Source organism: Lepus europaeus, chromosome 7 (genome assembly GCF_033115175.1).
Source record: "Lepus europaeus isolate LE1 chromosome 7, mLepTim1.pri, whole genome shotgun sequence".
In the NCBI taxonomy this organism is placed as follows: domain Eukaryota; kingdom Metazoa; phylum Chordata; class Mammalia; order Lagomorpha; family Leporidae; genus Lepus; species Lepus europaeus.
The window spans coordinates 91,472,650-91,488,883 of record NC_084833.1 but is presented as its reverse complement, the minus strand read 5'-3'; the positions used below and the strand labels follow the sequence as shown (position 1 = coordinate 91,488,883).

Sequence of the window (16,234 nt, the reverse complement as noted above, 5' to 3'; positions counted from 1 at the left end):
AGCACCCCGGGTTCTAGTCCCGGTAGGGGAGCCAGATTCTGTCCCGGTTGCCCCTCTTCCAGTCCAGCTCTCTGCTGTGGCCCGGGAGTGCAGTGGAGGGTGGCCCAAGTCCTTGGGCCCTGCACCCCATGGGAGACCAGGAGAAGCACCTGGCTCCTGGCTTCGGATCAGCGCGGTGTGCCAGCCGCAGCGCGCTGGTGGCGGCGGCCATTGGAGGGTGAACCAACGGCAAAGGAAGACCTTTCTCTCTGTCTCTCTCTCTCACTGTCCACTCTGCCTGTAAAAAAAAAAGATTGTAAAAATTAGTTTGTTAAAAACAAATTAGTTTGTTAAAAACAAAGACTTTCTAATGAGCTAGTTTCTATATGCTTGAGAGATAATTCAAATTCTTGGATAATTATTCATTTAATCTTAAAATTAAATATTATTGTATATGAAAGAGCTATAAAATAAATTATTGCTTTCTAGTGCCTATTGAGCCCAAATCTAATCTTGAACTCATTGGAAACAATCTATTCCAAGAGTATATTTGGCTGTATTTTGGATAAAAATATAATAAATTTCCTTCAACTGATTATTCATATTTTATAGGACTTTCTTATTTTCTCTAATGTACTGCTTACTCTAGATCATAGAACTTTATCCATATATTGGGTTACACCTTCCTTACTAATCCCAAATCTGTATTCATGCTCTTTTTCTCTATTAATATGTTCTTGACCTGAGATTCATTTTTTTCTTGACTCTTAACCACCTAAATTAACTTGAATTTTCATTTATTTTAAAAAGTACACTAACTCTGAAGATGATGGCCTACATTGCTGTACATATTTACATCTGCAGATGTCCAGAGGTGGTACTTTGGTTTCATGGTATCAAATGTTCTGAAGGGAATAACAGAATAAAGCCTATTCCTAAGTTTTGGGGCCTGTGGTGCTTTCCATTCTTCAAAATTCAAAATAAAACTTGAGAAACTCAAAATTGACCATGTGCTTACCTATAGTCCTAAGTTTCTTTGGGCATTCCTGGAGGTATGGGAACCAAGAATCACAGGCTTTAAGAAATATCTGAGAATGTATTGAATGCAGACCACATGGGATTACAGTTAAGAACATGGAATCCTAGGTAGCCTGGCCTGGGTTCAAGTCCTAGTAGTATCCTTCCTTTCTTCCTTTCTTTTTTTTTTTTTTTAAATTTAGCACGATCTCTTCTCAGTTCCTGATGTTGTAGCATGTGCCAGAATTCCTTTCCTTTTTTTCTTTTCTTTTTTTTTTTTTTTTTTGACAGGCAGAGTAGACAGTGAGAGAGAGACAGAGAGAAAGGTCTTCTTTTTTCCATTGGTTCACCCCACAAGTGGTTGCTATGGCCAGTGCGCTGCGCCGATCCGAAGCCAGGAGCCAGGTGCTTCCTCCCAGTCTCCCATGAGGGTGCAGGGTCCAAGCACTTGGGCCATCCTCCACTGCCTTCCCAGGCCACAGCAGAGAGCTGGCCTGGAAGAGGATCAACCAGGACAGAATCCGGCGCCCAGCTGGGACTAGAACCAGGGGTGCCAGCGCCGCAGGCAGAGGATTAGCCTAGTGAGCTGCGGCACTGGCCCTAGTAGTATCGTTTCTAAACTGTATGTCCTTTAGTAGCTCTTTTGTGTTCTCTTTGTCAAGGATTATTCATATGAAAAAATAAAGACAGGTAGGCTGTGGTAAGAATTTTTTTAGAAAGCTTTTATTTAATAAATACAAATTTCACAGGTATAGCTTTAGGAATATAGCAGTTCTTCCCCCCATACCCACCCTCCCACCCTTACTCGCATCCCACCTCCTACTCCCTCTCCCATCCCATTCTTCATTAAGATTCAGTTTTAATTATCTTTATATACAGAAGACCAATTCTATTCTGAGTAAAGATTTCAACAGTTTGCACCCACACAGACACACAAAGTATAAAAGTACTGTTTGAGTACTAGTTTTACTGTTGATTCTCATACTACAACACATTAAGGACATAGGTCCTCCATGGGGAGCAAGTGCACAGTGACTCCTGTTGTTAATTTAACAATTGACACTCTTATTTATGACGTCAGTGATCACCTGAGGCTCTTGTCATGAACTGCCAAGGCTATGGAAGCCTTTTGAGTCCACAAACTCCATCAGTATTTAGACAAGGCCATAAGCAAATTGTAAGATCTCTCCTCCTTTCAGAGAAAAGTACATCCTTCTTTTATGGCCCCTTCTTTCCACTGGGATATAACTCAAAGAACTCCTTCATGTAGATCATTTTTTGTTACAGTGTCTTGGCTTTCCATGCCTGAAATGCTCTCATGGGCTTTTCAGCCAGATCCGAATGCCTTAAGGGCTGATTATGAGGTCAGAGTGATGTTTAGGGCATTTGTCATTCTATGAGTCTGCTGTGTGCTTGCATCCCATTTTGGAACATTCTCTCTATTTTAATTCTATCTATTGTTATTACCAGACACTTGATCTTATTTATGTGATCCCTTTGACATTTATTCCACCTATATGATTAGTTATACAATTTAAATGATCACTTTAACATGTAAGATGGCACTAGTTGTGTTAAGAAATAAGATAGTGCATTTCAAATACAGTAAGAATAATTTGAAAAGAAGCAAAGAAATCAAAGTGTCCTTAGCGATATTGGGCTTGCTTTAGCCACAACGAAACCAGGTGATTCGGGTTTCTTGCACCCGGATAAATAAGAAAAATTGGAAAAGAAGCAAAGAAATCAGAGTCCTTGGCAATACTGGGCTTGCTTTAGGCTTTGATTATAGCAGTTCCTCTTTCCAGTGCAAGCCTGCAGAATCCAGCTGCCAAACAGAAGTCTGTTCTGCCGTTGCTCCTTGATAAACCATAGCCACATCATTTCATGCTGAGCTCGCCTTTCTCTGAGCTCCCTAGTCCCTAACAAACCTGGATCCTGGCTTCAGCCCAGGCCCATCCTCTGTCCTTGTGGGCATCTGGGGAGTGAACCAGTGGACATGAACTGCTCTCTGTCTCTCCTGCCTCTCAAATCAGTAAAAATAACAGATGGTATAACAGTCTCTATTAAATTTAATAACAGATGTACTTTGGGGTTTGAGACCCTGTTGAAATAAGAGATGCCCTCATTTTATGTTTCCCTCAAATTTTACCACAAACCACACTCGGGAGGGACAAAAGTTGCCAAGTAAGCATGTTTACCTTCAACTGACTAGGAAGCGGAAGCCTATCCCAAAGTGATGACTCATGTGGCAGACCTATAAAAGTAAAGGCACTTGTCTGGGGAGAGGCAGCAGTCTCCAGGCACGGCCATTCAAGATGCAGCCAGGTGTCCTGGCCGCCTGCCTCCTCTTGAGCTGGACTCATTGCTGGTCCCTGCCCCTCCTCAACAGTAGTGAGGATGATGATTTGTCCGAGGAAGACTTCCAGTTTGCAGAGGTAGAGTATCTTGCCTTTCCATCCCGATGATGCAGCAAACTCACACATCCCCTTCTTTTTAAAAAGCAGGTCATTTTGCTGTCTTTTCTAGAGCTACCTGAGATCATACTACCATCCTCTGAATCCTGCGGGAATCCTGAAGAAGAATGCAGCGGGCTCCATGGTTGACAGACTCCGAGAAATGCAGTCTTTTTTCGGCTTAGAGGTGACAGGCAAACTTGATGACAACACCTTAGCTATCATGAAACAACCGAGATGCGGGGTCCCTGATGTGGGTGAATACAATGTCTTTCCTCGAACACTCAAATGGTCCCAAACAAATTTAACCTACAGGTAACTCACATACTATGCTACTTTAATATTTGTTAGTTTTTTTTTAAACAACTCAGTCTAATATTAAATATGTTAAATATTTAGTTGGAAGTTAAGTAAGTGCAAGGAATAGTTTTAGTACTGTTACTGAGAATATCTCATGTTAAAGGTTGTTGTTATGTTAAACCAGAATTACTTTTTGGTGAACACCTCAAGCCAGTTCTTTTGGAAATGAAACCCAAATAGATGTGTAAGTGAGTTTGAGAAAATTTGTGAATGTAAGGTGTCAGGTACATTTATTTATTACATCAGTGCTGAAGATGGAGAGTCCTACTCTTTAAAGGAACTTCCCAGAGCTATTCCATTTACTTGGGCTATTGTCAATATAATTAAATGTAAACTGGAAAAATAAATTATTTTAAGCATCTGAATATTTAAAATTTAAAATACTAAATTGTCAGATATATTTAAGTATCTGACTGAATTATTGACCTTTTATCCTTAGATGGTATCATGATTAATGGATTCTTCATCGAGTAGAACTTTTATTTTTTTAAAAGATTTATTTATTTATTTGAAAGGCAGAGTTACAGAGAGTCAGAGGCAAAGAGAGAGAGAGAGAGAGAGAGAGAGAGAGAGGTCTTCCATCCGCTGGTTCATTTACCAAATGGCCACAATGGCTGGAGCTGGGCCTGTCCAAAACCAGGAGTCAGGAGCTTCTTCCAGGTCCTCCACATGGGTGCAGGGTCCCAAGGACTTGGGCCATCATCTACTGCTTTCCCAGGCCATAGCAGAGAGCTGGATTGGAAGTGGAGCAGCCAGGACTCAAAGCAGCACCCATAGGGGATGCCTGGCACTGCAGGTGGTGGCTTTACACACTATGCCACAGTGCCGGCCCCTAGTAGAACTTTTAAAGAAGCTATTGCATCTTGAGTTGAAAAGCAACATTCCAAGAAAAAATATTATAAATTCCAAAATTTTAATTGAACCTTTCTTTGTTGAATAGGATTGTGAATTATACCCCTGATTTGACTCATTCTGAAGTTGAAAAGGCCTTCAAAAAAGCTTTCAAGGTTTGGTCTGATGTGACACCTCTGAATTTTACCAGAATTCACAATGGCACTGCTGATATCATGATCTCTTTTGGAACTAAAGGTAATGATGCAAAATCATTTTTGTACCTTAATGGTTCTATGTTTTATTCCTCCTTTCATTCATTCATTACTTTTTACATCATTCAACAAAAAATTCAACAATAATAAATATTGTCCTAAAATACTACTTGTGTTCATTACAATTCCTAACTATCACTTTTGTGCGTAGAGCATGGCGACTTCTACCCATTTGATGGACCTTCTGGTCTTCTGGCTCATGCTTTTCCTCCTGGACCAAATTATGGAGGAGATGCCCATTTTGATGATGATGAAACTTGGACAAGTAGTTCCAAAGGTAATATTGGGTATATAAAGATAATTCATGGAATATTAGTTCAGATAGTGAATATAATAATTGGAAATTAAGATGTAGAAAAGTGAATTTTATTTGATATCTGATCATATTTTCTAATAAAATAAAAAGTTTACCTCATTATTGTTAGTCTTTACAAATGACATTTCTATAAATCAATGTTTGTTTTTTTATTTATTTTTTAATTTTTTATTTAGTAAAGTTGGAAATTTATAAATCAATGTTAAGCATGAAAAATGAACAAAATCCACTTAGTTTATCATTGTGGCTTGAGGAATACTAACTAACTTTGGAGTTATACCAGAATATCTTGTTTGTCATCCAAGGTATTGTTGCTGGGGATAATTTTTTGGAAGTATAGTTTGTTATAACTATATATGTATATCTAAAAACTATTAGGGCTGAATCTATGGGTCATAAATGAATTGGACATGAATTGAAACATTTTTTGCCTTGTTAGAGATATTAAGGCATAAATTCAAGCTCCTGATCTACATTATATGAGTTATTTGCTTCAATGTTGTTTATACCACTCATTTTATATATAACACTCTATGAAATCAAGATAATGTTTTCCCCCAGACAACATGAGACAAGAAAAGATGAAGATTGTGCAGGGTTATTTCAAAAAGTTCATAGAAAATAAAATTAAAGACTTTTATTTTGGTGCAAATATTTTTTGAAATGCAGGCATAGAAGGGGTCTTCAACAATTTCTTGGAAAATGTATAGATTTTAAATATTATCCATGGATTTCAAAATTATTTTGCAGCAAGATAAACTTATCTTTTAATTACATTTTCCAAGAACTTTTGAAAGTACTCCAGTTATAAGAATCCAATCAGGCCGGTGCCACGGCTCAATAGGCTAATCCTCCGCCTAGCGGCGCTGGCACACCGGGTTCTAGTCCCGGTAGGGGAGCCGGATTCTGTCCCAGTTGCCCTTCTTCCAGGCCAGCTCTCTGCTGTGGCCAGGGAGTGCAGTGGAGGATGGCCCAAGTGCTTGGGCCCTGCACCCCATGGGAGACCAGGAGAAGCACCCGGCTCCTGCCATCGGATCAGTGCGGTGCGCCAGCTGCAGCGCGCCGGTGGTGGCGGCCATTGGAGGGTGAACCAATGGCAAAAGGAAGACCTTTCTCTCTGTCTCTCTCTCTCTCTCTCTCTCTCACTGTCCACTCTGCCTGTCAAAAAGAAAAAGAAAAAAAAAAAGAATCCAATGAAACAGAGTGTTGGATGAATTCATTTAGTAGTTGAATCTTCTAGGCTCAAAGTAAATGAGAATGTTAATTTGGAGCGGGTGAGGGGAGCCATTGTTTGAATTAGGGCTTAACTCTGAAGCTACGGGTATTTAGTTATGAAGACCAGAGATAGTCCTCACAGACAGCTGTTTTGTGATTCATTTAAATAAAAGGTCAGTTTTTCCAAAGAATAAAACTGAGCCGTAAATGATCAATGACTCAACTATAATACCTCCATTTTGTCTTTGGAGGGAAAAGTAACAGTTTTTATATTTGTATTCTGAGTATTATATCACAGGTAAGGATACCTGCGTGGTTTTCTCCCTCTTCATTAAGATTAACTCTGTTCATTTTCATTGCCTGACATGAGAATTAAAAGAGCAAATCAGGATTTTTAGCATCATCTCAGTAAGAGCCTTATTGATTACTAATCATGTAAGAGCAGCAACCTGTTGACATTCCAGTCAATTGAATATTAATTTTAAAAAGCAGGATAATGAAAAAAGAGAAAAAGTAAGTAGCTAAGAAAGAAACATACCAAACAGATGGAAAAAAGGTGTTTTCTCCTGATTTCTTTTCTTCTTATAGGCTACAACTTGTTTCTTGTTGCTGCCCATGAGTTTGGCCATTCCTTAGGTCTTGACCACTCCAAGGACCCAGGAGCCCTCATGTTTCCCATCTACACCTACACCGGCAAAAGTCACTTTATGCTTCCTGATGATGATGTGCAAGGAATCCAGTCTCTCTATGGTAACTCTATGGTTTCTTGGTTATTAAAACAGAGTATGAGCGAACTAAAAGTTTATGGAAGTGGAATTAAAAGGTGTTCATTTTGGTGAAAAAATTTAGATATCCATGCATATTTTTTCATATTATATATTTCCATAAACATTTTGAAGACTCCTTCCTGTAAAAGCAGGTATTTCAGTAAAAGAGATAATCCCCTTATTTTCTAAATTACTATTGAATTTATCACTACCAAAACTGCTCTCCTAATTTCCTTATTAAAACCTGAAAAAAAATCCATTTTTCTTTCCAAATCAAACTACTTGTTTAAGCAGAAAATATCACAATAGGCCGGCGCCCCGGCTCAATAGGCTAATCCTCCACCTCCACCTGCGGCGCCGGCACATGGGGTTCTAGTCCTGGTTGCCCCTCTTCTAGGCCAGCTCTCTGCTGTGGCCCGGGAGTGCAGTGGAGGATGGCCCAAGTCCTTGGGCCCTGCACCCCATGGGAGACCAGGAGAAGCACCTGGCTCCTGGCTTTGGATCAGCGCAGTGCGCTGGCCGCAGCGGCCATTGCAAGGTGAACCAACGGCAAAGGAAGACCTTTCTCTCTGTCTCTCTCTCTTACTGTCCACTCTGCCTGTCAAAAAAAAAAAAAAATCACAATAGCCAAAGTTTGGGGAGAATACTGCGTCTTGCATTTGCATTTTATGTATTACAAGGTGCATTTGATACCCTCAAAACACCACAGATATACGAAAGGAAAATATTTTATTTTCCATTTAACCAGTGAGGAAACTAAAACTTATAGGGCTTAAACACTGTTTATAGTAATACAGTTGATGGTGAAAGTGAGATGCTAACCAGCTTTTATAAATTCTGGGTATTATTCAACCACTCCAATTGGCTACGAGGAAACCGCTATGTGGCCTGTGGTAAATTTTAAATGACATCTACACTGGCAGTGTAAGAAATTCTTCCTCATTTTTTCTTCCAAATTTTAAATAATATTTACAACATAATTAAACCTCAATCCAAACATTTGTTTATAGACTCCTGGCCATGAATAGAGGTAACACCACAGCTCAGTCATCAGTGTAAACACTTCTGGAGCAAATAGTTCAGAAAACTTGCCGTGCCACCCACTATTCCTCCTGGATTTAAAATCTACTGCGGCAGCTAGTGTAAGGAAGGGGAGACATTTGAATCTAGCTTAGGGGATTTTCTGATTTATTTTGTAATTCTTATTTCTGCAATCTGGTGACCAAAGGACTGATGGTAGAACTAATATGAACCAGATAGCAGAAAAGCAGTATTGTACACCACACCCATCTGCACTCTTGTGAGCTGGTGGAAAAGTTACAAACAGGTGGTAAGTCACATCAGAATTGCTGGTGGCCTGGCTTGTCACTGAGATCAAGCGGCACTGCGGCCTACTGGAGAAGCAACATCAGCTGATGAGGACAGCTGGCAAAATAGAGAAGGAGTGCAGGTGATGCTTCTACAGGGCCCATGTGCCACCAGAAGTGAATTTAAGAGGAACATGTTTCTCAAGAGCCACTTGTCAATAGGTTGTACAAAGCGTGGAGGAATTTTTCTGAGGCTTTTGCTCCCCCACTCTTTTTTTTTTTTTTTTTTTTTTGACAGGCAGAGTTATACAGTGAGAGAGAGAGAGACAGAGACAGAAAGAAAGGTCTTCCTTCTGTTGGTTCATCCCCCAAATGGCTGCTACGGCTGGCGCCCCAACCGGGACTAGAACCCAGGGTGCCAGCGCCGCAGGTGGAGGATTAGCCTAGTGAGCCACAGTGCTGGCTTGCTTCCTCACTCTGTCATCAACCTCTAGAAACCTATAGTCCCAAAGAATAGCAGGGGACTTTTTGAAACAATTTCTTTCTTTATTTGAAAGGCTGAGTTTACAAAGAGAGGGAGAGAGAGAGAGAGAGAGAGAGAGAGAGAGAGAGAGAGAGAGATTGATTGATTCCATTTTCTGGTTCACTCCCCAAATGGCTGCAATAGCCAGATCAGAGCCAATCCAAAGCCAGGAGCCAGTAGCTTCTTCTTGGTCTCCCACATCGGTGGCAGGAGCCCAAGGACTTGAGCCATCTGCTGCTGCTTGCACAAGCAGATTAGCAGGGAACTAGACGGGAAGTGGAGCAGCCAGGACTCGAACCGCATCCATATGGGATGCCAGTGATGCAGATGGCAGCTCAACCCTCTATGCTGCAGCACCGGCCCCATCAAGGGATCTTAAAGGATGGAAACAGAAGAGTAATCTCCCTGCAAGCCCTGGGTAATCCTGGAGGAAGGAAGTTGGATTATAGGGTATGTGTACCATTTGGTAGGAGCTGCAGGATTTACTGCCCTTCCTGGAGGCAATCCCTTCCTGTTTTCTGTGAGCGGGATCAGTTTTTTGTGCTGCAACAGGGGTCATCAGAAAGATTACTTTAGTAACTTCTTAAATTCATTTCATGACTACAGGTCCAGGAGATGAAGACCCCAACCCTAAACACCCCAAAACACCAGACAAATGTGATCCTTCCTTATCCCTTGATGCCATTACCAGTCTCCGGGGAGAAACAATGATCTTCAAAGACAGGTACAATTCCATGTGGCAAATATTTGTGAAGCTGTATCTTCCAAGTGCCAAAACCTCCAGGCAAACTTCCTGAGGGAAATTTTCAATTTCTACATGGCTCTTAAATGCTTATTTTTTCATTCATCCATCAGCTGATTTCTCCTTTATCCTTGATCCGATAGCATTCCCTCCTAGAGCTCTAACCTACTGTTCTCCAGGTATTTTCTCATGTAGCTTTTTCCTCAGTCCATAAGAACATGGAAGATATAGTTTGTGTAGCTTATGCTTTGTTTCTGGACCCCAACAGTGTCTCATACATCTTGACATGTATGATATGCAAAATTGAACAAAGCATGATCCCAAACCAAAAAGGACTTAGAGCCTTCATAAAGGCTTTGTAAGATTGCAAGCTTGAATGTCTTGGGCTGGAGTTCAGAGAACCACAGTTTCATAACTGGGAAATGGATTTTTCTCCCCAACACAAGTGCTGTGCAAGGGTTGTGTCTCCTTTATCTGGATTGATGTGTACAGAGGTGTCTAGCAGGATGGAAATATTGCACTTAAAATATGACAGGAAACTCTGCATTGTTACTTCCATACCAGATTCTTCTGGCGTCTGCATCCTCAGCAGGTGGATGCAGAGCTGTTTTTAACGAAGTCCTTTTGGCCAGAGCTTCCCAACCGCGTTGATGCTGCCTACGAGCACCCCACCCGTGATCTCATCTTCATCTTTAGAGGTGAGCCTTCCACAGGACAGGCCTCCTACATGAGCAGGGTAGAAGGCAAGGATGAACCTGACACTAATAAAGACTTAGTAAAAAGGTCATTACCAAAAATATATCAAAATAAAGAACTAAATATGACAAATGGAAGCCAGGAAGCATCTGAAACCATCCTACCAGATATCCCCTATTTTTTTAAAAGAAAGATTTATTTATTTATTTGAATAGAAGAGTTACAGAGAGAGAGGGAGAGAGGGAGAGAGGGAGAGAGGGAGAGAGGGAGAGAGGGAGAGAGGGAGAGAGGGAGAGAGGGAGAGAGGGAGAGAGAGAGAGAGAGAGAGAGAAAGAGATCCCATTTGCTGGTTCACTTCCCAAATGCCTGAATCAGCTGGGATGAAGGAGCAATGCCAGGAGTCAGGAACTTCACCCAGGTCTCTATTACTTGAGCCATAACACCTGCCTCCCAAGGACTGTATTAACAGGAAGCTAGGGTCAGGAGTCATAGCTGGATATTGGACCCAGGAGTGCTAGAGAGGGGATGTGGACAGTGGACATCCTAACCAGGCTTTTAACTGCTAGGCCAAACACCCACCCCCATGCAAACATTTTAAAGTATTTTTTTGCCCAGTTCCAAACTTAACCATCAGAGGAAAAACAAACAAACAAACAAACAAACAATTGCAATATTTGATTGTCTATGTTTAAACTTAGAAATAGGATTTTAAATCCTATTCATTTTATTAAAGTATACTCATTTCTGTTTCACAAATACGGTGACTACAAACACTAAAAATAGTTTAGATATTCTAAATGTCCTAAATGAATCTTTATTTAAATAAATATCTACATATGTGAGTCCTAATAGATTCCCTTGGATAATCAAACTTTCTATCATTTATTCCAGGTAAAAAATTTTGGGCTCTTAATGGCTATGACATTCTGGAAGGTTATCCCCAAAAGTTATCTGAACTGGGATTCCCAAAAGAGGTTAAGAAGATAAGTGCAGCTGTTCATTTTGAAGACACGGGCAAGACCCTCTTCTTCTCCGGAAACCAAGTCTGGAGGTATGGCAGCAATGCTTCCTGGCTGTGCTGTGTCATCAGGGCAACGACGGCATCAAACAGCTGTCACTCAGTTATTATCTCACACTTTATTTTAAATGTCACACCCGTCCTTTGCTTTTGTTTTTGCCCTGTGTCAACTCCTGCAGGCAGCTCCTCAGAGACATTTCAAACTCTCAAAAGACACATGTACCCATGTAATGCTCACCTCTGCTCATTCTTTCCTTCTTTGCCATCTGTTGTACCTCAACCACGGCAAAACCACCTCTTCTGCTCCAGAACCTTCATTCCTTCTATTATTTCCTCTGTATTCTCTTTCCGGTCACCTTCTCCTAATGTACATGTTGCCCCATCTCCTGTGCTCAGAGAAGACAAAGGGAAATGGTGGTTGAGAGAAGGCTCAGTATCTGCAGATTCAGCTAATCCATTGAGGAGGATGACTGGGAAATTCAGAGGCCCATAGCAGGCTTTCTGAAGAGTATGTACAGCTGGAATATTTAAAACATATATAGATTCAGTGGTCACTGACATCAGTGCCATTGAGGAGCCTGGATCAATGTTGATAACTGGAGATGAGCATATTTCATAGATACACAACCCTTGAAAAGTTCAACAGGGAAGCTTCACTCCATCCTACGTATACAGTCACACACACACAGGTGCACGTGCACACTCACACACATAGCCCTGTATGTATCACCTTTGCCTTTCAACTTGTTTCTGTCTAGGACATTTATACCCCTCTAAAAATTCCCGCCAGCTTGTGCCTGGACTGTGTTTCATTCCCTGCACTTCATAAGAAGCGAGGTGGATTGCTCACCGTATCTCAAACATGCTGTGCTTTTACATTCCTTTCACCTTGTAGGAAACTTTCTTTGCTGAGTGTTATTTTTCTGCAACTCTCCCTCTTGAAATTTTACTTGTTTAGAGATCATTTGAAATGGCATTTTATCTACAAATTTTTTTTTTATTTCCTTATTTACAATTTGTCTTTCCTTTTAATTCTCTCCCATGTCCTATCATGTTTGCTCTGTCAGGAGGCTTAACTTTGATTGCCTGGTGTTGCAGTTATGTGTATACATGTCTTAGCTTTCTGGATACTTCAGCTGTTCTTACCTTTTACTTATTCTAACATATCTCAAACATTTAAAAAAAATTAACAGTAGTACCATATGGGAGTTTGTTTCCCTAGGTTAATCTCATTATGTGTTTGGTTGGCCAAGGTGTAGGTGTGGGCAGAGGAGGAGTACGCTATATGCAGTTATGGAAGAAGAGAGCTGTGCTTCTCTTCCTATTTTTAGTGTTACCATATACCCTTGTAATGGTTTTAGTACAGAAATTAAACCTTAAATATTTTTGTATCCATTCTTGTACTTTGAAAGTTTTTTTACACTTAGTGGGAGAGCAGTAAGTAATTGTTCAATGTATAAACATGTATTCATTTCATTAGAAGAATATTTTCCCAATTACATACTTTTGTAACTGATACATAATTTGTGAGATGGGAATGAGCTTGTAGCTACCTTGACAGAGGTGGCCTTTAGGCAAATCAACAGACTCATCAAGCGTCTCTTTTACCCCCAGTATTGTAATTTCTAATTTTAAAATGCTATGGATTTTTAAAATTAACTTAAAGTTTTAAAACTTGTCAATTTTGGAAGGTAACATTATATCCATTGCATTATTCTAAGGTAATTTTAAAGAAATATAATCTACTTATGAGTTTCTTTTTCTTATTAAATAGCTATGATGACACTAATCATACCATGGATCAAGACTACCCTAGACTGATAGAAGAGGAATTCCCAGGAATTGGTGACCAAGTAGATGCTGTCTACGAGAAAAATGGTAACCAGTTACATTTCATTAATCATAAAGTAGGGCTTTTGTATCCTCTTAAATATCTTACATACAAAAGACTCTTATTGAGGACTTAGATATGCTAATCTATATATGATGTAATGAATTAATCATTCCAGTGTGAATACTTAACATAGATAGCAAACAAGGAATAAAATGCTTAGAATAAGTGAGAATTTTACTTAGTGACTGCTAATTTTATGAATAAGGATTATTAAATCTTAAACATTACCTAAAATTATGTCCAAAGATGCCAAGATGCAAAGGATAGTGCTGGAATTCAAATTGAGGGTAGGTAGAGGGGGAGTCATTTAGTTTTTGCTTTAATTATGAGGAGAGATATTATTCCTAACATAACTCGTATCAGTAACTCAAGCATCAAAACTGACACTCATGGGAAGACAATTCCATGTAACAATTTAGGAGAACTGAAATATTTAAACATTTCAAAAAAACAAAAACCTGTACGGGATACACTCAAACATTAGTAGTGTTTAAAGAGAAGTTTGTGATATTTTTAAAAAGTGATCTAATAGACTGGACCTTTAATACTAGATGGAGTAAAACCTTATTACTTTCATACTTTGACATTTTCTTTATGATCTTTTTCTTGTAGGTTATATCTATTTCTTCAATGGACCCATACAGTTTGAATACAGCATCTGGAGTAAGCGAATTGTTCGAGTCATGCCAACAAATTCCCTGCTGTGGTGTTAAGCATCTTTTTAAAATTGCTATTTAAATCCTGGAGAGTGTCTGGGACAATAATACTTCCAGAAATCTGGAGGTGCAAGGAGGAGAGGTTTCAGGGCAAAGCTTAGTTCTGTGAACAAGCTTCAGGAAGTTAACTTTGAATGTCCAGTATCTGTGTGATTATGCGTGGCAGGCTCCACAATGAAGAATTTTTATAGTACAATTGAGTACCTCCAGGCATCACCTGATTCTTCAGTGCTATGCGGAAGCAATGTTGTATATTTCCCACACCAAAACAGGATGCAGGGTTTGTCAATGAGAGTTAGAATATTTTAAAATATATTTATGAGGAAACTTTACACAGGGATAAAGGTAAATCACATTTATGTAATTACTGAATCATCTTTACTAAAAAGTATAAAATAGTATGAACATATAATTCAGTAGGAGCATTATGGTAATCATAAATCAACACAGATAAATCAATGGGAATGCCTATCATAAATGAATTATAGACAAATTTCCAAACAAATAATTTGGATTTTGCCCTGAGTATTCAGATGGGCATATCCCTCTAAGAAAACATCACAGTCACTAAAGACAGGAGACAAAGACCAAAGGTGAGGACTGTAGATTTGGTCATGGAATTCTGAATAATATCCACTTTCAGCCATGGCTCAAGGGCTGCTTTCAAATAAGACAAATATTTATTTACATATTTATACCAGATAAAGAGAGATGCTCTTTTTATTAAAATATTCTAGGTCTTTCAGAAGTCACACAGTAAAGCATTAGAATTGTTACCTAAATAACTTTAGGTCATGGCATCACTTTTTCATGTCATTTGGTTATTTAAGACTAAAAGTAGCATACTAATCCTATTTTATCTAAGTATTTTAATTATCCACTTTATGTTGGATCTATAGGTTATTTTCTAAATACTTATATGGCAAGAAACAAAATATGTCTTACAAAATGGAAATACAAATGTTAAAATAGAGACATCCAAAATAAAGGAAACCATCTACCAGATTGTGATTCTCCTGAGACAGGGGGCTGTGCCTTTTTTCTCTACTTTGTGTTTAATCACCCAGCACTTTTCAGAACATCTGACACTGGGTAGCACACTTGGCACTTACTAAATACATGAATGACCATAAGGGAAGAACTGTTGTGCCTGAGAGATCATGTTTGTAAAAACTTAGGCAAAGAAAGCAAATGTATATTTGCAAAATGTATTAGGAGGTGTCTATGTTTATAATAAAATATTTTCAACAGACATTGTTTATATATATTTTTGTTAATGGAGATGGCTGAAATAGAGGTCTTTGTCTTTCTGTAAGAAAAAGAATTTTAGACATGAGATAGAGAGCAGCAATAAGCAAGGTAGCAAAGCTGAATGAGGTAGTGCGTGTGGGAGGATGCATGAGCATCTCTTCAGATGGACTGGAGAGAGAGCATCCAATTTGCATTCAGACCAGGGCTTGTAGGGGTATGGGTCCATTTCTCCCCACCGTTACTCACTCCCCTTCCCCCTTCTGGAAACAGGGCTTCCTGGGTGTGACATTCATCTCAAAGTTTTGTCCCCAAGATTATCAGACTATGTAGGCCCCTTGGCACAGGCCTGGCAGGGAAAACTCTCCTAGGGTGTTTCATTGAGGAAGGCTGAAACCTCCTACAAAGCTACATGGAATAATGGCAGGAGATTGTTGTGTAAAACCCTGGCCAGCTTCCAAGGCACATTTCTGAGGCTACTACATTCCTTTCCACAGGTACTTTCTGTCTTTCCCCTTAGTCCCTTTCACACATAGGCTACTGTCTACCTTCTTGCCTAACATTTTGCCTTTAGGGTTTCCTTAAAGAGAGTCTGTTGCAACTATTTCTTGATGAATGTGATTCATTCACTGTATTTTTTGTTATTGTTCTAAGAATATATTCTGAATTTAGAATTCTTGTAGCAGTTTATGTTGACATGAGTTTTCACAGAGTTTGCTCAGCCTCACGCTGATGAGCCTTCTGTTTTGGCCAACTTCCCTAAATGGAGCTCATGTGTGCCTCAGAAGCTTCCCAGCTGAGAGAATTATTTGGTAATGCAAAGGAAAGAGAAACAGATTGGAGTCAGGAAGATTGAATTCTTTTTTATTTTAGGTTT

The 16,234-nt window shown here is 39.5% G+C and overlaps 1 protein-coding gene across 1 annotated transcript; it reads left to right on the top strand.

The window, feature by feature from the left end:
* The first annotated feature begins 3,294 nt into the window (after positions 1 to 3,294).
* Positions 3,295 to 15,356, top strand: MMP13 (matrix metallopeptidase 13). Its single transcript, XM_062198333.1, has 10 exons — positions 3,295 to 3,431; positions 3,523 to 3,764; positions 4,750 to 4,898; positions 5,067 to 5,192; positions 7,035 to 7,196; positions 9,650 to 9,767; positions 10,350 to 10,483; positions 11,373 to 11,532; positions 13,274 to 13,377; positions 14,006 to 15,356. Exons 1-10 carry the CDS (start codon positions 3,312 to 3,314, stop codon positions 14,104 to 14,106), a joined length of 1,416 nt encoding a protein of 471 aa, XP_062054317.1. The 5' UTR covers positions 3,295 to 3,311; the 3' UTR covers positions 14,107 to 15,356.
* Positions 15,357 to 16,234: the final 878 nt, after the last annotated feature.

Bases quoted from the DNA above. Each gene is read 5' to 3' on its own strand.
- MMP13 (XM_062198333.1), top strand. From the start codon at position 3,312: ATGCAGCCAGGTGTCCTGGCCGCCTGCCTCCTCTTGAGCTGGACTCAT. The intron at 4,899-5,066 runs GTAATGATGCAA...TTTTGTGCGTAG, and splicing joins GATCTCTTTTGGAACTAAAG to AGCATGGCGACTTCTACCCA. The intron at 9,768-10,349 runs GTACAATTCCAT...CTTCCATACCAG, and splicing joins ACAATGATCTTCAAAGACAG to ATTCTTCTGGCGTCTGCATC.